The 23,530-nt window shown below is 42.1% G+C and overlaps 1 protein-coding gene and 1 pseudogene across 2 annotated transcripts; both read left to right on the top strand.

The window, feature by feature from the left end:
* The first annotated feature begins 392 nt into the window (after positions 1–392).
* Positions 393–23,514, top strand: ENPP5 (ectonucleotide pyrophosphatase/phosphodiesterase family member 5). 2 transcript variants are annotated; one of them, XM_077812430.1, is made up of 4 exons: positions 393–448; positions 7,436–8,304; positions 15,721–15,897; positions 20,789–23,514. In XM_077812430.1, exons 2-4 carry the CDS (start codon positions 7,476–7,478, stop codon positions 21,172–21,174), a joined length of 1,392 nt encoding a protein of 463 aa, XP_077668556.1. In that variant the 5' UTR covers positions 393–448; positions 7,436–7,475; the 3' UTR covers positions 21,175–23,514. The 2 variants fall into 2 exon arrangements, with proteins under 2 accessions (XP_077668556.1, XP_077668557.1); XM_077812431.1 differs by lacking the exon at positions 15,721–15,897.
* LOC144261948 (electron transfer flavoprotein-ubiquinone oxidoreductase, mitochondrial pseudogene) lies at positions 1,586–3,519 on the top strand (annotated as a pseudogene).
* Positions 23,515–23,530: the final 16 nt, after the last annotated feature.

Below are 23,530 nucleotides of genomic sequence, written 5' to 3'. Positions count from 1 at the left end.
CAGGCTGAGGCGATGCCCCGGGCCCCGCGCGGGGCCAGCCCCTGCCCCCCAACGAGCTCACAGGCCGTGCGGGGGGGTCGGGCACAGGTCGGCTGCCGGCCAGGGCTAGGAGCAGGCAGGGCTCAGGCCGGGGAGGGTGGCTGCGAGCCCGAAGAGCCCAGCTGCCCGCGGCACCAAGGCAACACCCAGCCCGCGCCCGTCACCTGCTCTCCCGACTGCGCACGCGTCCCTCTCCGCCCCGCCCGTGACCACGCTTTCCCAACACCTGACGGACAGCGTCGCTGGCCATTGGGGGCAGGGAGCGGGGCACAGGAAGTGCCCAAACAATAGGCGGGAGGAGGCGGGGCTTATCCGGGAAGGGGCGGGGTCTGGGAGGGGCGCGGAGCAGCGGGTCGGCGCGGTACCGCTTGTGAACGGGCCGCCAGGAGCGTGTGACTGAGGCGCTGAGGTACGTGCCCCCTCTGCCCCCTCCCCCGTGAGTGGCTGGGCCCGCGCTCGCCCCTCCCCCTCCCGGGATACCGACCTATCGCGGTGCCGGCTCCCCACTCGGGCCCCCTCCCGGGATACCGATCTATGGGGGGCGTTGCCGGCTCTTCCCTGTGGCCCCAGGGGATACCGTTCTGTGGAGGGGTGGTGCTGGCTCCCCTGTGGATACCGACATGTTGTCCTAGGGGGTTGTCAGCTCCCCCTTCTAGACCCATATATCGGGTGTGCCCAGACAAGGACATGGGGGATGGGGTGGCTGCCCCTGAGACTTGCTTCTCTTGATTGAGGGCAGGTTGTGTGGGTGCCTGTCTCCCCCAGCTAGGGATCAGGAGGCCAGCTGGAGGATGAGGCTGGGTGGGGTTTGCTAAACCTCTATTTTACTAAAAAAGAAAAGGAGGACTTGTGGCACCTTAGAGACTAACCAATTTATTTGAGCATAAGCTTTCGTGAGCTACAGCTCACTTCATCGGATGTAGCTCACGAAAGCTTATGCTCAAATAAATTGGTTAGTCTCTAAGGTGCCACAAGTCCTCCTTTTCTTTTTGCGAATACAGACTAACACGGCTGCTACTCTGAAATCTATTTTACTATTGATTTCCCTGACTAATTTTAGATGTGCAGGTTGGTGGGAAGGAGAAGATAACCTCTCCACCCCTCCCACCCCCAAAAAGCCACACAGGCTCACATCTCCCTCTGTCCTGCTTGATCCAAATGCTCCGTGCTGATCCCCTCTGCATTTCTACACTGAACTGTGCTTTTGAGACATTTTGCTTGGATTGCAGTCTAAATTATTGTCTGTGGTATCTAAGCCCATCACCCTAGTGTATCTGAATGCCCAGGGCTCCTCTCAGCAGGCGCAGTGGGGCGGGGACGGGTGTGCGCTGTGTGGGGTGAATGCCATTGGCCGGGGCTGTGTGTGGGCTCGCGGCGGCAGGCTGACCCGGAGCTCCAGAGCCCGGGCGCTCGGGGAAGGCAGAGCGGGGGACCCCTGGGCGCTTTGGGCGGCGGGCTGTGCATAGTGGGCAGTGGCAGCGTTCGCCCCCTGCCCCAGCTCTGAGGGGAGGCTGCCCCGTCCCCAGGGGGCGACCAGGCAGGCACCATGCCACTGCCGCTCTGCACGCTCTCCAGCCAAGCACATCATTGTTTGCGTGCTTTAAAGTCAGTAAAGGAAGACATTCTACCGCCTTTGTGTATTGCAAGATGGGCTTCTACTTCCTCTGTGCCTCGAATCACTACACACTATACTATTCATTCTCGGAACAAAGACAAACGATGGGAAGGGGTGAACATGGAAAGATTTGCAGAAGAAGCTGATATTGTTATAGTTGGAGCAGGCCCTGCGGGTCTTTCTGCAGCTATTCGACTTAAACAGTTAGCCAATGAGTATGGCAAAGAAGTTCGTGTTTGCTTGGTGGAGAAGGCTGCTCAGATCGGTGCACATAAACTTCCTGGTGCCTGTCTTGAGCCACGAGCTTTGGAAGAACTCTTACCGGACTGGAAGGAGCGAGGGGCTCCACTTCAGACTCCAGTAACTGAAGACAAATTTGGGATTTTAACAAAGAATTCCAGAATTCCAGTGCCAATTCTTCCAGGCCTTCCAATGACTAATCATGGGAATTATATAGTGCGCCTGGGGCACTTTGTGAATTGGCTGGGTGAGCAAGCAGAAGCTTTGGGTGTTGAGGTGTATCCAGGCTATGCAGCAGCTGAGGTTCTTTTTCATGAAGATGGCGGTGTGAAAGGGATTGCCACTAATGATGTAGGCATTCAAAAGGATGGAGCACCTAAAGCTATCTTTGAAAGAGGTTTGGAGCTACATGCCAAAGTCACGTTCTTTGCAAAAGGTTGTCATGGACATCTTGCCAAACAATTGTACAACAGATACAATCTAAGGGAGAAATGTCAACCCCAGAGCTATGGTATTGGACTGAAAGAGTTGTGGCTTATTGATGAAAAGAAATGGAAACCAGGAAGAGTGGAGCACACTGTGGGCTGGCCCTTGGACAGACATACATATGGAGGATCATTTCTTTATCATTCAAATGAAGGTGAACCATTGGTAGCTCTTGGGTTTGTGGTTGGTTTAGATTATCAAAATCCCTATTTGAGCCCATTTAAAGAGTTCCAGAGATGGAAGCATCATCCCAGTGTGGAGCCCACTTTTGAGGGTGGAAAAAGGATTGACTATGGTGCTAGAGCCTTGAATGAAGGTGGTTTCCAGTCTATACCCAAACTCACTTTCCCTGGTGGAGTATTAATTGGTTGCAGTCCTCGTTTCATGAATGTTCCTAAAATCAAAGGTACACACACTGCAATGAAAAGTGGCATGTTGGCTTCAGAAGCTGTTTTCAACCAACTAACTAATGAGAACCTCCAATCGAAGACAATAGGACTTGATGTGCCTGAATATGAAGAAAACTTGAAGAAATCCTGGGTGTGGAAAGAGCTCTATTCTGTTAGGAATATCCGACCTTCCTGCCATGGAGTACTGGGTGTCTATGGAGGAGTGATTTATACTGGTATATTTTATTGGATACTGAGAGGAATGGAACCATGGACATTAAAACATCCAGGGCCAGACTCTGATCAGCTAAAGGCAGCCAAAGATTGTACTCCTATTGAATATCCAAAGCCTGATGGAAAAATCAGTTTTGATCTCCTGTCCTCTGTGGCTCTAAGTGGGACAAATCATGAACATGACCAGCCTCCTCATTTGACTCTGAAGGATGACAGTGTCCCTGTGAACAAAAATTTAGCTATATACAATGGGCCAGAACAGAGATTCTGTCCTGCAGGTGTTTATGAATATGTTTACCTGGAAACAGGAGAAGGGTTACGGTTGCAGATAAATGTTCAGAATTGTGTCCACTGTAAAACATGTGATATTAAAGACCCAAGCCAGAATATTAACTGGGTAGTACCTGAAGGGGGAGGAGGGCCAGCTTATAATGGAATGTAAATTTGATCAAAACTATCCAGTGTACTTCCCGGACATGTTGTAACCTCACACAAATATATGCTATGGTGTAACTAAGCCTAAAAAAAAACAGCCCTGGTCAGCTTGAAATAACAGGCGTGAACACTGTCAGGGGCGAAAAAGGGGTTCTGGTGGAAGATCCCTGTAATGTCTTGATCCCTATTGATCTCCTCCAGTATGTCATCCCTTTTATGTCAAACTTCAGTGAATGTGTTTAATAGATTCTTAAGGCAAGAAGAGATGATTAGATGATGGTCACAGACCCAGTATCTGTGCTGCACCCCAGTTTTTAAATAGTTCCTTGGAGGAGCCTCTTCTGTGTACCAGATCCCCCATGGATCCCACTCTTCCTTAAAGATAGGTCACTGGACCTCAATGCCTCTGAGACTGAGCCTCTGGGCTCCGGTACACCTGTTTCACATTGTGAACTCTGCCCAGTGAGTCCAACTGAGATAGATTCATGACTTTTACACTTCTCAGGGACCAGTGCACCTCAGCCAGGCAGCCCTACTCAAAAGAGAGTAGGATCTATTTGGAAGTTCTTAGGTTAGCAAGCACCATAGAGAAGCAAAGGTTAAGACGTAGTCCATTCTGGCCAAGCCAGTGCGCAACCCAGCAAAGTTGTCATAGAATCCATTTGTTGTCTCTCTGCTGTTTCTTTGTCAGGCTACGGTCCAATCTCCACTATAGAGTTAGGGCAACTTAAGGGAGCTTACATTGATCTAGTTATGTCAGTGTGTACGCTAAAGCTTGCTCCTGCCAGTGTAAGTGCCCTACTACACCGACCTAATAATTCCACCTCCAGGAGAGGCATAGGGCTTATTTCAGTGTAGTTAGGGTGATACAGTAACTGTGTAGACACTATCTTACTTACCTTGGCTGTTGGCTGTCATTCTTGTCAATTTCATGGCTAGGCACTGGAGCTGTGAAATTGACAAGAAAAGCTCCTTGCTGTGAACCCTGCAGGGCTCACAGCTGGGCTGTCACCCCAGGACTTTGGGCGGGGCTCCAGCTGGAACCCATCTGCTGCCTGGGCTCCACACTGGGCTCCCAGTTTCCCACTGTATTAAAGAGGTCTTTAGTACCTGCTATTTTCTAATTCATTCTTTTCCGTAATCTTCCTTGTTAACTGTAAAAATGATTCTGCAATAGAACAAGTTATCAAGTTTTTCTGTAATGTAACCTTCACTTTTTCCCAACTCTGTCTTAAACCCATTACTATTTGATGATTTATGATAGAAATTGGTCCCTCCATGTATTTGAAGACTATAATGTTGTTTTCTTCACATGTCCACATCTCACATCCTTTTGCTTAGTTCTACTCCTCTGTCACTTTTGTTGCTATGCTTTCAAACATTATATTGTGAAGCAGAAATTGTAAAAACCATGAAGAATGGTGATCTTGAGATTAAAACACTGAATTGGGACCAGGAGATCCAGGTTCAATTCTTGGCTATGTTATTGACCGTATGTATAATGAAGATAATAGTTTCCTCCCTTAGAGAAACAACAAGGAGTCCGGTGGCACCTTAAAGACTAACAGATTTATTTGGGCATAAGCTTTTGTGGGTAAAAAACCACAGTTGGATCTGAAGAAGTGTTTTTTACCCACGAAAGCTTATGCCCAAATAAATCTTTTAGTCTTTAAGGTGTCACCAGACTCCTTGTTGTTTTTGTGGATACAAACTAACATGGCTACCCCGATGCTTGATACCTTAGAGAAGTGTTTTGAGGATAAATCCATTGATATTTGTGAGGTGTTCATATATGAGGGCCATTTGAGTGGCTACATAGGTAGTTCAGATTGATTGATAGAAGTATTATAGGAGAGAGCTGAGCTGGGGCAGGGTTTGGGATCCAGGCTATAAGCTGATGGGGAAGGAGAAAAAATTGCCAAAGGTTGTGGAGATTAACACTGAGGCAGTCTTTGGCTCACAAGTACTTGGTTGATTTCCACAGATAGATAAAACAAGAGTTCTGCCTTCATTTGTTCTTCAACCTTGTCTTTTAAGGAAAGTTCAGCTTGAGAGATCAGATGCACAAGGATAATCAATCATAAGCCTTGTGGATGTGGTCTACTTGATATTCATTGTAAAACTAGTACTGATTTCAGTGGAAGGCTGTATATTGTTGATTTCAAAAGTCATTAAAATAATGAATGTATTGGATAAAGAGTGAAAGGCAAATCTGCATGATGTGCCTCACTGTTGCTGTTATGTGGCAATGGACCCATCAGTCTGCTAGAACTGGTTAAAATAACAATAGAACGAGGAAACAGCCATATGCAGCAAGCCTGTAACAAATAGAGGAATAATCCTCTTGGCAGGACAAACAGGCATTTTTAATAGGTTTTTGGGAAACGAGCTGTTGCATGTAAACCTGTTTTCAAGGCTTTACAGGAATATATGCCTGCCTTGAATTGGAATAATTAATGAGTCTTGATTAGAAGTATATGGGAAGGATAAAACTAAAGCCTTCAGTGAATAAGTAGCATCACAAGAGAGGATGACTTCATTTTGTATGAGCTCTGCACCTGCTGTTATATATAGATAACTCCTTTCAGGGTGTCTGCTGGCAGCTGATTTCTTGATGAATCAGCTGATCAGACACAGCTAATTATTTTCATGGCTATCTAGAAAGAAAACATTTTCTGCATGCAACCCATAACAATCACTGGTTTTAGTTTACAGTGGTCAGATTAGATATAAGAATTTTCTCATTTTAGCAAAGAATTTCTCATTTCATGCTTTCTGTATTAAGTATATTCAGAAGTCAGTGACTGTTGATTTAAAAGGACAAAACAATTTTTATGCTTAGCACTGGACTGATTAGAAAGTGCAGTTGTGAATCATCTGAGATGCTAGTTAATCTTTCTCCTTTTCTGCCTTTTTCCTTCATAAATCAAGAGACTTTTGGTAGCAGATAGATTTAAAATCTTTGTATGTGAGGGGAAATTAGATGGCTGAGAGTTGTATGGAGTATTTCACCTCTAAATCTCTAGTTTCAATATGAGCCAGATTGATAGTAGTTTAAAATTGATAGTGCCTTTATCATCAAAGTAGCACGACATGAGAAGTAATTCTTCTATTCTACTGAACATATGATATTCCAGTATCAAAATACACTTAGGGAGTGTTAATGAAATTTTAACTGTAGCCTCCCTGTGATGACTTGCTTCCCCTCTGCTGAACAGCTGACATATACTTGGTGACTCTTTATTTGGTACCTTTGCTGCCACAATCTGGTATTAACTCCTTGTCTCTTTTAGAGTTAAAAGCTTTTAGTCTTTTTTTCCCCCAAGAACTTGAAACCCAGGGTTGCACTTAGCACATGATAATTACTTTGAGTAGCATCACTTCAAGAAGCTGGTGTCTAAATAATTTAGTTGCCTATATCAGGCTTAGTCTTGGAGTTAGTGAAAATATAGTATCTTATTTATTACTTGAAGAACAAACCTAACAAGGAACTGGAAGCTTTAAAGAAATAGTTTTATACACAGAAACCTCTTCCCCCCCTCCCCCCTTGTAAGTTTATCTTGAGTGTGTGTATGTATGTACATATATACACATACACTCAAGATAGATTTACATGGGTGTGTGTATATATATATATATAGTGTCTCAAATGTTGGCAAATTTGTCAGGGTGGACGAGGAAGAATGTTTTTTTTTGTTCAAAGCACTGGCTGTACCACAGACTCTTGTGTAACGTTGGGTAAATCATTAAATCTTTCTGTGCCTCAGTTACTCATCTGTAAAATGGGGATAATACTATTTCCTTACCTAGCAGGGGTGTTGTGAGGGGAAATCCACTAATGTTTGTGAGGTGTTCCACAGTGATGGGAGCCACATGATTACCTCTCGACAGGGATTACTCACTGACTTGTTCAGATTCACTTATACTGTAGTAAAGATAAGTATTCAAGATAATTAACTTGCTGAAGTGGTAACCGAATTTTGCCTTTGTATTCTAGAGATACGAACTTTGTGCCTGAGTGAAAAAGCTTTTCCAGGATGGCTTTGAATTGCTACTGGGGAGTCTTGGCAGTCTGTATGATGACTTTTCCAAGCACACTTTGTTTCCAGCAGGACCAGTCCAGAGTGTTACTATTATCTTTTGATGGATTTCGATGGGATTATATTTATAAAGTCCCAACGCCTAACTTTCATTATATCATGAAGAATGGTGCTCATGTTAAACAGGTTACTAATGTATTTATTACAAAAACTTATCCTAATCATTATACAATGGTGACAGGTCTCTATGCAGAGAGCCATGGCATGGTTGCTAATGAAATGTATGATCCTGTCCTGAACAAAACTTTCTCCCTGAACAGCATGAACATCTATAATTCAAAGTTCTGGGAAGAGGCCTGTCCAATATGGGTCACCAATCAAATGGAAGGACATAAAACTGGAGCTGCTATGTGGCCTGGAACAGATGTAAAAATACATGGAGTCTTTCCTACACACTATATGTTTTACAATGAGTCTGTTTCATTCGAAGATCGAGTTAACAAACTTATTGATTGGTTTACCTCAGAAGAACCCATAAATTTTGGTCTTCTGTATTGGGAGCAGCCTGATGCGATGGGGCATGTTTTAGGCCCAGAAAATCCACGTATGGGCGCAGTCATTAGTGAGATTGATAACAAGCTGGGATATCTTGTGTCAGAACTGAAGAAAGCAAAGTTGTGGGACACACTGAATATCATAATCACAAGTGACCATGGAATGACACAGTCTTCTTCAGAAAGGCTCATAGAGCTTGATCGATATGTGGCTAGAGAGCTGTATACAATGGTTGACCATTCTCCTGTGGTAGCGATTTTGCCAAAAGAAGGTAGGAACTATGGCATTAAAATGACAGGGTAACAAGCCTTGTGGATGGGGGGAGGGGGAGCAGTGGTAGAGTGGCATATCTTGACTTTAGTAAGGCTTTTGATACTATCTCACATGATCTTCTCATAAATAAACTAGGGAAATACAACCTTGATGGAACTACTGTAAGGTGGTTGAATACCTGGTTGGAAAACCGTTCCCAGAGAGGAGAAATCAGTGGTTCACAGTCAAGCTGGAAGGACATAACAAGTGGGGTCCCGCAGGGATCAGTTCTGGGTCCAATTCTATTCAATATCTTCACCAATCATTTAGATAATGGCATAGAGAGTGCACTTCTATAGTTTGCAGATAATACCAAGATGGGAGGGGTTACAAGTGCTTTGGAGGATAGGATTAAAATTCAAAATGATCTGGAGAAATGGTCTGAAGTAAATAGGATAACAGTCAATAAGGACAAATGCTAAGTACTCCACTTAGGAAAGAACAATCAGTTGCACACATATAAAATGGGAAATGACAGCCTAGGAAGGAGCACTGCAGAAAGTGATTTGGGGGTCATAGTGGATCACAAACTAAATATGAGTCAGCAGTGCAACAGTGTTCTAAAACAAAGCAAACATTCTGGGCTGTATTAGCAGAAGTGTTGCAAACAAGACAAGAGAAGTAATTCTTCCACTCTACTCTGCGCTGATTAGGCCTCAATTGGAATCTTGAGTCCTGTTCCGGGGGGCAACATTTCAGGAAAGATTTGGACAAACTGGAGAAAGGACCCTGCAGCACTTTAAGGTCCCTGCCCCTTTTGCCTCCCCTTGGCTGCTGATGGGTGTGGGGGGCAGAGGGAGCAGCTGCCCCGGTGCTGGTGATTTAAAAGGCATTTGTTTAGTCCAGAGAAGAGAAGACTGAGAGGGGACATAACAGTTTTCAAGTATAATAAAGGTTGATACAAGGAGAGAGAAAAAATGTTCTCCTTAACCTCCAAGGATAGGACAAGACGTTAAAGTGCTGCAAGGTCCTTTGCCACGGCAGCGCTTTAAGGTCCCTGCCCCTTTTGCCCCCCCTCGGCTGCTGATGGGTGGGGGGGGCCAAGGGAGCAGCTGCCCCAGTGCCGGCGATTTAAAAGGGCCCGGGGCTCCGGATGCTGCTACTGCAGCAGCAGCTTCCGGAGCTCTGGGCCCTTTAAATCACCACAGGAGCCTTGGGTGGCACAGACCAGGCGGCCTGGAAGGGCTGGCTGGGGGGTGCTGAACCTAGCCCCGCCCCTACCCCATACCGGTAAGTGTCCTGAGTTACTTTCAGCCCTGTGTAGTAGTAGTAACGTTTTTATTAGATTACACATTTGAATTTATATTCTTGCAAAGTGTCTTTAACAGATAGGCCTGCAGTATTTGGGACACTGTGAATGCATATGTAATCCTAGATAATTGTGTGTGTGTATATGTATGTATGTATATAGATATCGTAAGATATTTCAGCATCGCCCTCTTAACCCGCTGTCCATTAACACGCAGTCGTGATGGCTTGACTCCTGACATCCGCGTGTAAACGGGTCTGTACTGTATAATCATTAGGCACCTATCACGTTGATATCTCATTGCCAAATATGATGTTGAGGAGTATCCAATAGGGTTTTCTCCATACTCATACTTGACTTGAATCACCAAGGGCCTCATGCTGGTTTCACTTATTTACCTTCATTGACTTCAACAGGGTTACCCCTGATTCTCACCAGCATGTAAACAAAATTAGATCACAACTCTCCAGCAGTGACAACTAGTGTATTCGTCTGTGACCATTTCTTTTGGTTCTGTGGTGGTTATATAACAGAGAAGAAGAAAATAGTGGCACAGAATTTTAAAATTGAATGCAGAGGGCCTTCTTCCTTGGAAATATTTGCAATATATTCATCATAAACTTGTATTCCTAACTTAATTCCTACCTATTTTTGTAATTCCTCTCCATGAAATATAAACATGCATTGAAAGGTGATCAAGGTCCCAAATCTAGATTGAATTTAAAATAAATACAATTTTACAGGAGCTGATTTTAATAAAAATGTATTCAGGCTTTAAAAAGATTTATATTGTGGCTTTAAACACTTCTCTGCAGCATTTGCAGCATTGTACTAGTGTATGAAAACAAAGTGAAGCTCACAAGGGTATTTGCTGTCCAAGCTGAGTGAACTGTGAAATGGAAGCAGATGTTGAAAATAAACATAGATTTTTTTTAAACCTCTTCAATTTAATTTCTAAAACATTAATTGACAGGATTTTTTTAAATGATTTGCAGCGTGTCCCTTTAATAGGAGTGGCATCTTACTTTGTTATCTCATTGCTGCATAATGTACTTTTTTTTCTATCCATTCGGAGGTCACTGCTTTAAATAGCATCTTGTGCTTGAAGATGCTGATCTTTCATGTTTTGTTTCAGTTCTTTAGTTTGCTGATAATATAAAACTAGTCTTTCATAGGCATAGCTAAAATTACTTTCTTTTTCCCAATAGGCTTTAACTCTTTTTGAATTGTCCAACAATTAACTACTTCTGACTCAGTCACTAGCCACAGCTAGAGGTTTTATTTTCAATTTTTGTGTGGAATTATGTTTTAAGAAATCAAATAAGAAAGTAAATTCTTATAGCTAATTTAGCCACTATTATCATGTTTAATGTGTTCAGGCCCCAAAGGTCAGTACAGCACTAGTGACCGTCTTCAGCAAGGAGAGGAAAAACTTGTTCTAAAAAGTTTGGAGTGCAGATTATTTCTGATAGAGCAAACCCATGCTTCATTGTATCTTCTTACTTATAGTTGACTGGTTGAAGCCAATGACATCTATCAAAAGTAGAAGCTGAGATGTTTTTAATGTTTGCTAGGAGGGAACTGATATACCAACCTCTTATCAGAATATACTGCTCTTTTTCCTCTTCCTCTGCGTGTCCCCTACCCTCTCCAAAAAAATCAGACTTAGCCTTTCTCAGCTTGGGCAACCCCAGTGATATACTTAAGGGGTATTTGAACCTTTCTGAGAGAAGTACATCATCCTACATGCTGAACATTGCAGACCAAATTCTGCCCTTAATTTACATACAAATGTGACTAACTTTAATTTGAGGCTAAGGTTGTATGTCCAGGAAGAGGTTACTATCTTCTCTCAATCTAGGTGTGAGAAAAGAGACTTTAATGCTTTGTAGAGGGGAGCAGGGTTGCAGGAAGTGGGTGGACATGTACAACCACATTGCCTTCAGTCAGAATGTATTGGTGTAACTGAAGACAGAACTTGGTCTAGCAGTCAGAGGAGAGAGAGGATCCACTTATAAGAAGCATGCTGTGACCTTTTTACTAAATAAGGTCATAGTTTTAGCCCCAAAGACAAATAAGAAACATTTGGTGACCGTTAAAACCACACTTCCGACCCTTCAGTTCTTTCTAGGCTGCAAAGAGACCACTTGGCGGGGTCTGGCGTGCTGCCTGTTTTGAAATGTGGATGCATGAAACACAAAAAGAACATAGCAGCTTTATTTCTAAATATCAGCTAGTGCTGCAGAAACGTCCTGCTCAGCTAAAGTGACAAAATTCTGACTTGCATAGCGCATGTGACACAGTCCTAAATTATATTGTAAATAGATTCAGCATGTGCAGGCTTATTACTATTAAAACGGGGAAGGCATGATAGCAAGGAAAAGCAAACTGCAAAGCTTTAATACTCAAAACCTGGCACATATAGGAGCAAGCTTAGGAACCAAATTATATCCGTTTTCAAACCCCCTTCCTCGTCTACGTAACCCATCAAGTCTTGGATTCAGAGTTTCTTCTCTGAAACTTCATGGTATCACCTCTATCTAAACAAGACCAGGAAGGCTATTTTAGATGATTGCTCTACAATAGCAGATGCCGTCAATCGTCCAAAATAGCCTTCCGTGTTCTGTGTAAGGGGTAGTAGTGTCACCAAGGCCCCAGTCCTGCTCTCACTGTAGCTGGGGGCAGAACTGCCATTGATTTCAGTGGGAGCAGGATGGGGCCTTGTGAGGCCGAGGGAAGCTGGAACCGCAAGCACAGAACTTGCCAAGAAAGGAATTGAGGACAGTGATATTCGGTTACCTTTATCTTCTAAGATGGAATATATTGTATAGATGGATCTGAGAGCATGACCTAAAGAGAAGGTTGCATGACACTTTCAACTACAAGACCCACAAGCTTATAACTAGCCAGATTTTAATCACTGGAGGTGACATTTTCCATGCCAACGATCTACCTCAGGTTGACTTTTTAAAAGTTTCTGCTAAAACAGTTCTGTTACTTCAGAGAATAAAATTAAGGGGAAATACGTTGCTGCCTATGTTTTAAAAAAATTACAACCATTTCATTGCTTCCATGCTTTGGCACAGGGACTTGAAATTTGTCAGGGGGTTTCTCTGGGTTTGTCTACACTACAGTAAAACACCTGTGGCTGGCCTTGTGGTAGCTGACTCAGGCCCATGGGGCTAGCGCTGGAGACTATAAAATTCCAGTGTAGACACTGGGACTCGGGCTGGAGCCCAGGCTCTGGGACCCCACAAGGGGTTGGGGCAGAAGAGTCTCAGAGCCTGTGCTCCAGTCTGAGCCCAATCATCTGTACTGCAATTTTATAGCCCCTTAGCTCAAGCCAGCTGACACAGGCCAGCCACGGGTGTTTGTTGCAGTCTAGCCATACCCTCTGGTAAAAACAACAAGGAGGACTTGTGGCACCTTAGAGACTAACAAATTTATTTGGGCCTAAGCTTTCCTGAGTAAATCACAGGAGAACAGTATTAAAAGCCAGGGATGAAGACAAGGGCAAGATCCCTGGCATCAGACAATATTTCTTCAAAAAGCAGCACCTTTGACTCCTCCAGTTTCCATTTGTGGAGTCTCTGACATTTTACTGATACTTTTTTTTCCCTTCACCATGCTTCCTGGACCCTACTATTTACTGCTTCTTAGCCCTACTCCATGTCTATACGCTTTGCACTGCTCCTCCCCTACTACTCTCCCCTCATCTTCCTCCACTTCCCATTCCATAGCTGCCTTTGCAACAAACTTTAGAGAAAACAGAAATAGGTAAATGATAAAAGTAGTACAGAAATAGATCTCTAGAAGAAGAGAGAAATTGATGCAGATAGTAAAGTTTTTGAGGCAGAGAATCTCTTTGCTCTGTGTTTGTACAGTGACTAGCACAATGGGGTCCTAGTTCATGACGGGCTCTGAGGCGCTACAATACAAATAATAGACAATGATGAACAGAAACTTGTAGATTAAAATATATTTGAACCTTTACATGTTTCTACTGTTCTTTTAAACCTCCCATCTATTTCTATAGTTTCCCTAAATTTTTAATCTGGTGTGAATATTCAAGTTGTGCATGCCCTTAGACTATGTAACTGTCTAATCTTATGATTTACTTTCATCTTCCTTCCCATTCCACCTTATTGCTTGTTTCTTGCTTGTTGTCTTGAAATAAGTTGTAAACTCCTTGGGCAGGAACCAGTTTTTGTACCGTACCTAGCGCAGTAATGGCCTAATCTGGATTTGGACCTCTGAGCATTACAGGAACATTAACAATAAGAAGTAAAGAATTTCCAAAGACAGAATATATCATTAGGATCATATAATACAGATGACACTAAACTGGGAGGAGAGGTAGATACGTTGGAGGGTAGGGATAGGATACAGAGGGCCCTAGACAAATTAGAGGATTGGGCCAAAAGAAATCTGATGAGGTTCGACAAGGACAAGTGCAAAGTCCTGCACTTAGGACGGAAGAATCCCATGCACCGCTACAGACTAGGGACCGAATGGCTCGGCAGCAGTTCGGCAGAAAAGGACCTAGGGGTTACAGTGGACGAGAAGCTGGATATGAGTCAACAGTGTGCCCTTGTTGCCAAGAAGGCCAATGGCATTTTGGGATGTATACGTAGGGGCATTGACAGCAGATCAAGGGACGTGATCGTTCCCCTCTATTCGACACTGGTGAGGCCTCATCTGGAGTACTGTGTCCAGTTTTGGGCCCCACACTACAAGAAGGATGTGGAAAAATTGGAGAGAGTCCAGCGGAGGGCAACAAAAATGATTAGGGACAGGAGCACATGACTTCTGAGGAGAGGCTGAGGGAACTGGGATTGTTTAGTCTGCGGAAGAGAAGAATGAGGGGGGATTTGATAGCTGCTTTCAACTACCTGAAAGGGGGTTCCAAAGAAGATGGCTCTAGACTGTTCTCAGTGGTAGCAGATGACAGAACAAGAAGTAATGGTCTCAAGTTGCAGTGGGGGAGGTTTAGGTTGGATATTAGGAAAAACTTTTTCACTCAGAGGGTGGTGAAACACTGGAATGGGTTACTTAGGGAGGTGGTGGAATCTCCTTCCTTAGATATTTTTAAGGTCAGGCTTGACAAAGCCCTGGCTGGGATGATTTAGTTGGGGATTGGTCCTGCTTTGAGCAGGGGGTTGGACTAGATGACCTCCTGAGGTTCCTTCCAACCCTGATATTCTATGAATACAGAGTTGGACTCCCCCCCGTAAAACCATGAGTTGATTGCTTAGCTGCATAGTTGGGACCTAACCACCATTTGAAGAAAATTGCCACACCTATAATTTGAAATGGTGAGATAAAGAGGAGACAAAGTCAATTAGGGCCAGATACCAAAATGGGGACTGAAATTCTCTCAAGTAAATACTGTGGACTTAAACTGAAGATTGTTGGTTTCCTCCTAAGTAAAAGTTATGCTTTCGAGGCTGCCATGGAGAAATCAACAGCTCCCAATGCAGCTTTTTAAAGTAAGATAAACTCTAAAGCAACCCAACTGCCACTGAGGTGCTACTGAGCACCATAGATGGTTTCTGGGGAAATGTGGCAATCCCCTTTGAAGCTCTGCTCCTTGAGAAATCTGTGTGCTCTGAACAGAACACGAGAGAAAGTGTCACTTCCCAGCTCTCAAGCTTTATATGTAACTGGGAAGAATCCATTTATCCACAAAGGGGCTTACCTAAATTCCTTCTAACTGAAGTGAATAAGTGCAACTCATACTGCTGTGCACAATGATACTACAAAAAGTAGACCATTTTACTCTTGTGTTAAATAAAAAGAAAAGCATAACATAAGAGAACTGTTGTAATTTTATATTGAGGGACATGACCATAAGAGCACGTTCCAATAAGTTGTTATGTGATTTCACCAAACCTTTCTGGTGACTAATGTGACCATCCAAAACTTTTAACAATAAAATTATCACAGCCTGTCTGTCTATAACTTCCGTTATGGCTAAATTCTGCTCTTCAGTATAACAATTATTTTCATCCTTCATACCTACTGCTGAAATAGATCATTTAAGCTGTTGCTAGCATGTATACTAAGTGACTCATCATCGCTACTTGTGTTTTGTCACTATTAAGTTCTTGTTTTATTTGGTCTAAGGCAAACTTGATGAAGTGTATGAAGCCTTGGTCAATGCTCATCCCAACATGACTGTTTATAAAAAGGAGGAGATTCCGAATAGATTACATTACAAACACAACAGTAAAATTCAACCAATCTTAGCAATGGCTGATAAAGGATGGGAAATCTTACAAAACAAGTCTGATCAACTTCTCTGTAAGTATATTTTTCTTCATTCTGTTTCAGAGCTATAAATTCTTTTCTATTCAAACTAGCACAATAAAAAGTTATTAAATGCTGTGACCCCCTCGCCAGCCCCCAAAGCCCATACCTGGCTTTAAAAGGGTTAAGAGGTCTTCAAACATATGGGTGGAATTTTCAGAACCCCCAAAGGGACTGAGATGTACCATCACATTGAAAGTTAGTGGGACTTGTGCTCCCAACAACTTGTAGGAGCTTTTGAAAATCCAGTCCTAAAGTGGCTTCAGAAAACTTAGCTGATCACAAATATAACTTTAAAAAATAAGCAAGACCTTTTGCAAGACCTGTATCTTGGAACTTCTTAAGAACCTAGAGCACAATTCTGTAAAGTATGGCATTGTGGTATGAAGAACTGCCAGTTCAGCCTGTTGATCTGAGGGGGGATTAGTCTGTAGTGCAGAATACATAGACATTGCTTTGGAAGGGACTTCTGAGATGGATGAGAAAAACTGGTCTGCTGATTCAGAAATTGGAGAACGCTTTTGTTAAACAGGCAAAGAAAATACTAGCCCAGGGGTGGGCAAACGTTTTGGAATGAGGGCTCCATCTGGGTATGGAAATTGTATGGCGGGCCATGAATGCTCATGAAATTAACAATTCGTGTTCAAACAGGGACAACACAAGTTTGTTTCAAAATCAATGCTATTAAAATAGTTCTGTTGAACAATGTGCTGTTAGAAAATTACATTACTGAACTGTTTGTTGATTTTACCACACAATTTTGCTCCTGTCCGAACACAGATTGTATGTTAGCTAAAACTTTTCAGTGTACTGCACTACGTAAAAGTTTGGTAGTTTTTCACATTTATTGCTGACTTCTTTTCAATCTGTAATTAGCTTTGTTGAATCATCAGTGTTTCTCCATTTGATCGTGGCAATAACCAAAATATATTCAAACTTTTAAACCATAATTAAGGAATGTTGTTGATGTTCAGTTTAACTCTGAAGAAGAGAGATTCAAATAAACTTTATTTAATAAAGATTATATTTTGGTGGAAATAAACATAAAACCTTACTTACTATTATAAGTATACCACCATAACATATTACAGTAATTAAACTAAACTTACCCCCTTTGATTAATGTGAACCTGCAGCTGGTCACCCTTCTTTACAATGGCATCAAAATCCAGTGCCATTATCATTGTGGAAATCCGCAATACCAAGCTGAGATGTTGGTCAGTTAACTGGGATCTGTAGCGAGATTAGTTGTAATTTAGCAGGGAAAATTGTTTGTTCGCAAACATAGGTGGACCTGAACAAAATAAGGATTTTCTGTGCTACCTTACAGATATTTGGGAACTTTGTTTCACTCAAGGAGGCATAAAACTCGTCCAGTTTTTCTGAATTGTATTCTTCCTTCAAACTGGAATCGCACTGGAGATCAATGAGCTCCAGTTGTAATTTTTGTGGGGATTTCTCATAGTCAAATGACAGTGGGCATGACACCAGCTCTCGTGTCTTCTCTATCGTCTCAGAGTCAGAAAATAGACAAAATTCTCCATGCAAGTCACTCAAAATTTTGCTGTACTTTTCTATCTGTTCTGGGAACACTTCCCACTCTTCCAGTGTGGGAAAGTGAGCGAACACTCAGTCTTGTTTTGAAAACAAGACTAAGGACAAACTTGACTTTGAAAGCTGTCACACTAGAATACAATGCATGTACAAACACATTCTTTTCTTGCAGGTTCACATTAAGTTCATTTAAATGTGCCAAGATATCTACACCAAAAGTGAGGTTGCACACACAATTTGAATTCTTTAATTCAGGGAAATCATTTTCTTTTCCCTGCATCTCCAGAAACATGCGAATTTCATCTCTGAGCTCCCACACTTGCTGCAATACCTTTCCTAGGCTGAGCCAGTGGACATTTGTACGATAAAGTAAATCCTGGTGTTCGGCGTCAGTGTCTTCAAGAAGGGAAATGAATTGCCAATGATTAAGTCCCCTTGCTCGTATGTAGTTCACTATTTTCACTATTGTACGAACAACATGATCGATGTCCAGGACATTGTACATCAGCAGGCCTCCTGATGTATAATACAATGCAGAAAAATCACCTCTTTATCAGGGTCATCTTCTTTTACTTTGTCCTCAATTCTTTTTAAAAGTCCTATGTTTTTCCCAGTTAAATTTGGCTATCCATCTGTGGTTACATTTGCCAGTTTACTCCCGGGGAGCTTCAGATGTTCAAGGCAGCCAGAGACCCTCTCGTATAAATCTGATCCCTTAGTTGTGCCTTTCATTGATTCCATTGATAAAAATTCCTCTGTGATTTCCAATTTGTCATCAATTCCTCTGACAAAAATGACACAGTATGGTTATTGAATGTCAGTGCTGACATTGAGGACTAATGAAAACAGTGTAAAGCTCTGTGCTTTCTTGTTCAACTCAGAAGCCAAATATTCATCAATCACTTCTACATGGCAAGTAACAGTTCTTCGTAACAAACTGTTTGTTTCGGTATTCCGGTCACAGCATGCCAGCAACATCAACAATGCATTCTTTCAAAAACTCCCCTTCAGCAAAAGGCTTATTTTGTTTAGCAATTTTAAACGCCAGAGCATAAGTTGCCTTTGTAATGGCTTCCTTGACTGTAGCTTGTCGCACATAAATATTTTGCTTCTTTTAAGTTCATGGCGAGTTCCTCAGCTTTTCTTGCCCTTTCCTCAGTTGTTAAATTGCTGCCATAATTAGGATGTTTTGTTGAAAAATGGTGATTCAAATTGCACTCCTTGAACACTGCGATGCTCTCCTGACAAATCAGGAATACAGCCTTCGGGTTCATGTTTGTGAAAAAACATTTTGCATTCCTTTCTCTGTTAAAAACCCAACACTTACTGTCCACTTCTTGTTTTCTTTTTTTTTTCTTAGCTCTTAGCACTCATTTTTGAAAGGGAAAAGAAAATCTTAACTGTTGCCGTTACGTCAAACTGGTGCTTTACAAGATTGCATGCACTACATGCAGGGCCTCATTTTCAAAAGAGCTACAATGGCAACGTGTTTTTTTAAAATCAGAAAAGACACACTGCGCTGGGGTGTAGCCATGGGTGGGCCATGGCCCATCCCCTTATCCAGGTCCACCTCATCACTTTCCCCACTCCGGAGCTCCAGCCGGGGAGTGGGTTCGGGGGCTTGCCCTGCTCCCCCTGCCCACCTGGCGCTCCTGCCGGGGAGTGGGATCAGGCCTTGAGCGCTTGTAAGCCTCTAGCTCCCCTCCCTGGCAGGCGCACCGGAGTGGGGCAAACCCCCAACGGACATCGAGGTCTGGATTAAAAGGTCTGACTGGCTGGACGCAGCCCGTGGGCCGTAGTTTGCCCACTCCTGGCCTAGCCGCACATTGTTCCTCTCACCCAAATGCCTGATGTAAGAGTTACTGCATTTGTAAGTATATCAGGATATTCTAATTAGGATGTCCATGCGGCTTTATGTGGTCATCATCTTTCCTTCTGTTTATTTTTTAGGGCATGATCCTCGAGAGTTTTGGGTGTAAATTTTCAAAAGTGACTGCTGCCATTTTTCTGTGCCCAGCTTGAGACACTTTAAAGGGGCCTGATAGTCAGAAGACATGTATTTTAGCACTTCTTGAAAAAAATATAGGCCTTCGACCTTCTTCCACTTGTCAGTGCATCCTGTTCCAAGATGGGCACTATTTTCATTCCATCACCTACTTACTTTGTCTGTTGGGAAGAATGATGTGATAACAAAGTATGTTCATGGTGGTCTTTGAAAGATGGTATATAGTGGTATGATACAGATGGTTATGACCCCTGCCACTTTCATGGAAAAACTAGAAAGCAATGCTGTGTACAAATTTAAAGAAAATAGTGAGGCGGAGGTATCCATGGAGGAGAGCCAGGTTTGGGATTTCATCGGAGGCTTTTCATTACTGGGTTAATATGGGATGCTCATCTTAGAGGTGATACGCTCAGTAAGTTTAAATGCTGATTCTGTCTTATGCTGCTAATCTTGTCAGTTCTAGGATCACTTAAAAGCAAACTTTCCAACTGGTGAAAAGCTGATGTCAAAGTACTCTTCATAGTTTACCAAATATTTTCACTGTTCATATTAATCCAACTATTTCCTCACTTTTTTCCTCCATGATGCATGTATTCATGTGCACACATTTCTCTTGGAGTAGGGCTACCTATGAGCTGTGAGACTGTGGCTCTTTTCAAGAAAACTGAATTGAAGCACTAGTTGTGAGACCTTTCCATGCTTCTGTCGCCATATCATTGACAGGCATGTGGGATAGAGGATGAGTCAGGGTCTCGCACTACCTCTGAGTTCCAGAAGGCTGGACATTGGCCAATAGTCAAGCAGAGGTTGAGAAAAAAGCTTCCATTTGGTATAGAGCCGCCAGCCCAGTTGTTGAGTAGAATTCTCTCCTTTAAGCAGGCTTCGGTGCATGATGCCTGTGACTGCACGCCAAACTCTAACACCTTCTGAGCTTACCCTTCATAGGCCTCTCCTGTCTCTGATGGCTCTTGAATCAACTCCTCTAGCCTCCCTGCCAATACAGAAGCCTCCTGCAGTAAATTCTTGAATGCTTTAAGTGACTCCCTTGATGATTTATGTGAAATGAATGCTAACCGTCTAGGCATTGATTCACAATGTCTAATATTATGACTGTTAGCTACTACTTAAAGTTTGTGTGCTTGTTCAGAAATGTAGTTAAATCTTTGCTACAATAAATTAGGCTGTTTGTTTTTCCTTTTGAATTGAGGATTTTCTGGGAAAAGGTCCAAAGATTCAATATTTCCTACTTTTAGTGAGCAATGGAAGTGTTTTAACAACTTGAAGGTGTCAAGAGTTTTTGATAACTCACTTTTTCTTTTCTTTCCAGTGGGTAATCATGGATACGACAACGTCCTACCAGAAATGCACCCAATCTTCTTGGCCTATGGTCCTGCCTTTGGAAAGAATACCACCAAAGAAGCCATGAGTCTCACAGATCTGTATCCCTTGTTGTGCCATCTGCTTAGTATCAGTCCATTGCCAAACAATGGGTCACTCAGCAATATGGAAGATATGCTTCTTATGGAAGTTCCAAGAGACCTGAATCCTAGATATTATGCACCGGAGTCCTATGCCTATTTTATAGGAGTTTTTCTTGGTAGCATTCTTGTTGTTGTTTTTCTTTTAGTTTTTATTAAACACTTAATCCACAGCCACCTACCTAGCATGCAGGTGCAACACTCTGAAATTTCCCAGCCATTACTACAAGGGTAATATTACTTTCCAATGAAGGCACTTTAATAAAAACAATGAAAAGTTATTCTTGCTATTCTGAGCTTAGAAGTTTTCCTAGAAATTAGGTAAGTAGATCTGCGAAAATTAATACATGTGGTGCACTGGAGTAAATGTGTAACAGATGCATACAGGGAGAGCTTGTTTCTGTTGCTCTATATAACCACTTGATTTTTCAGGGTTGAAAACCCTCTAGGTAACACTGGAAGGATATGTATGTAGAGATTTAGTAACTTTAAACTCTTGGATACTTCATTTTGGGCTAATATTAGGGAAATAGAAATCATTTTTAGATTCACTAAGCTCTTGGTCTTCTGAATTTAAACAAATCATGGATTTAAACAAAAATCTGTTTAGGTTAAGAAAAGAGTGTAAGGGATCCACAGTGGAAGGATGGGCAGATTAAATGTATACTATCCAAAATGCTCTGATTTTGTGCATTCAACATAAATATCACTAGGATAGTGTTTGTACAAGTTGCAAGTTGCATTTTGGTCTTTAATTGTAGCAGGCAGGGTTGTGCATTTCTAAATTGAGTTATATGACCCACAGAAGGCTGGTGTTTCATGGGCTATATCTTATTGTTAAAGATGGGCAAGAATACTGAAACTGAGTTGGTAGTCACAGAATTCAGTTTCAAAACTCGGCATGGTATATAACTTAATCTGACTCATGTCTGAAATTCTGTTGTAATTGTCCTGGGGAGCATGTGCTATTGCTCCACCTCCATCTTGGTTTAGGTAGTCAAGGAAAATCACCCTGTGGCCATAGTGCCAATAATGTAAAGCTGCCTGTTGCTGGAGTAGCCCACAACCTGTTTTTAGTGAGTCAGGTGATAACAAAAGTAGACTTGTCAGTAGACTTGTCAGTAGTTTATCAGACAAATAATTCTTCTAAAACAGATGAAAATGGTGTTCACAGTAGTGGCTAAGACCTTGAAGTTCAGAGCAGATGAACCTAGATTAAAATCGGGCTACCAGTAAACTTTATTCACAGGAAGGTCAGGATCCACTGCAATTTTTACTTTGGCAGTCTTGTCCTCAGGAATTGGTGGAAAGTATCTTGGTTGGACGGTAAGGGGAGACGTTTTGATGTATAAAATCTCTACCTTTTCTGATCTTAGTAACCTATATGCAATAATTCTTGCAGATCAATAGAATAAATATTCACATACAAAACTGAGACCTACAGTCTGACAGTACTTCCTTGCAGAAGCCTAGATAATCTCCCCTTACTGTCTGTTTCCAGTAGCTTCTTCACTCAAGCTCTGTCCCCTCGTCCCAATGACCTTGGTATTAAAATTTTCATACAAGATAGACAATGTGATCTTTCTTTGCATCATTGAATAGTTATTCTTTCTCTCAACGTGGCAGGGGTGTTAATGTGGCTTTTTAGAAAACTCCACAGTGAGCAAGTAAATTATATCCTCAAGGGTGTAGTAAGCACTTGCAATTTTTTTTTTTTAAATCAGCTTAAAAGTGGTATAATTCAATCTGTTAGGCAATTTACTAATTTAGGGGGAAAAGTTCAGTACATCTGTCAACAATAACATTTGTGCCCAGAATTCCCATACCCAAACATACAGTTTAGTGAAGAGCAACGTGTTCTAAGAGAAACTTTTGTATGTGTGAGCCAATACCCCCAGGAAAAAGGGATTTTGCTAGTCACAAAACCTGTTTAAGTTGAAACATGCACTGTACTGTAAAAATAACTGACAGGTTTTGAAGTGGGGGAGTTGCGTGTTCAGCTATTTTGATTTGTATATCCCTACAAACTAAAAGCGGTCTTTGTTTTCATGTTTTGTTTTAGTGTAAATAAAATAAACTTTAATGTCTATTGTTTAGGAATAGCTGCAGGGCACCTATCTAATATTGGTTACGTTTACAAATGCACAATCCTAAACCTGTAAGCACAGGAAATGATACCATTGGAGAAATATAATGAATGCTCCAGCCCATGCTCTTTGAAATGGCACAGGGTGGGATGTGTTTGCTTTTTTGAGTACTTTAAGATTGCATGTGACTGAGTTAGTGAAAGCTGGGGTTAAAATATATTGCAACTGTGAATTTAGGAAATAAGAAAGCTTGTGCTGTTCAAAAAACCACTTACTAAAATATGGCATGCTTTGACTCTAGTCAAGAATGTTCTTTCCTATTTGTACTTGTAAACTCACTTTTATCACTGCAAGTAGTATTCAAGTCATAACTAAGATTGTTAAAAAACCCTCTGAAATTTGTAACAGTTTTATGAAAAGATTTAATAGGTGTCTGTTTTAATTACTGTTGTAATTATTTCTGGTAAATAGTAAAGAGACAGGGGAGAGTTCTGGTTTCATAAA

This window comes from Eretmochelys imbricata, chromosome 3 (genome assembly GCF_965152235.1).
Source record: "Eretmochelys imbricata isolate rEreImb1 chromosome 3, rEreImb1.hap1, whole genome shotgun sequence".
NCBI classification, from domain to species: Eukaryota; Metazoa; Chordata; order Testudines; family Cheloniidae; genus Eretmochelys; species Eretmochelys imbricata.
The sequence above is the reverse complement of the archived record's forward strand: the minus strand, read 5'-3'. Positions and strand labels throughout refer to the sequence as shown.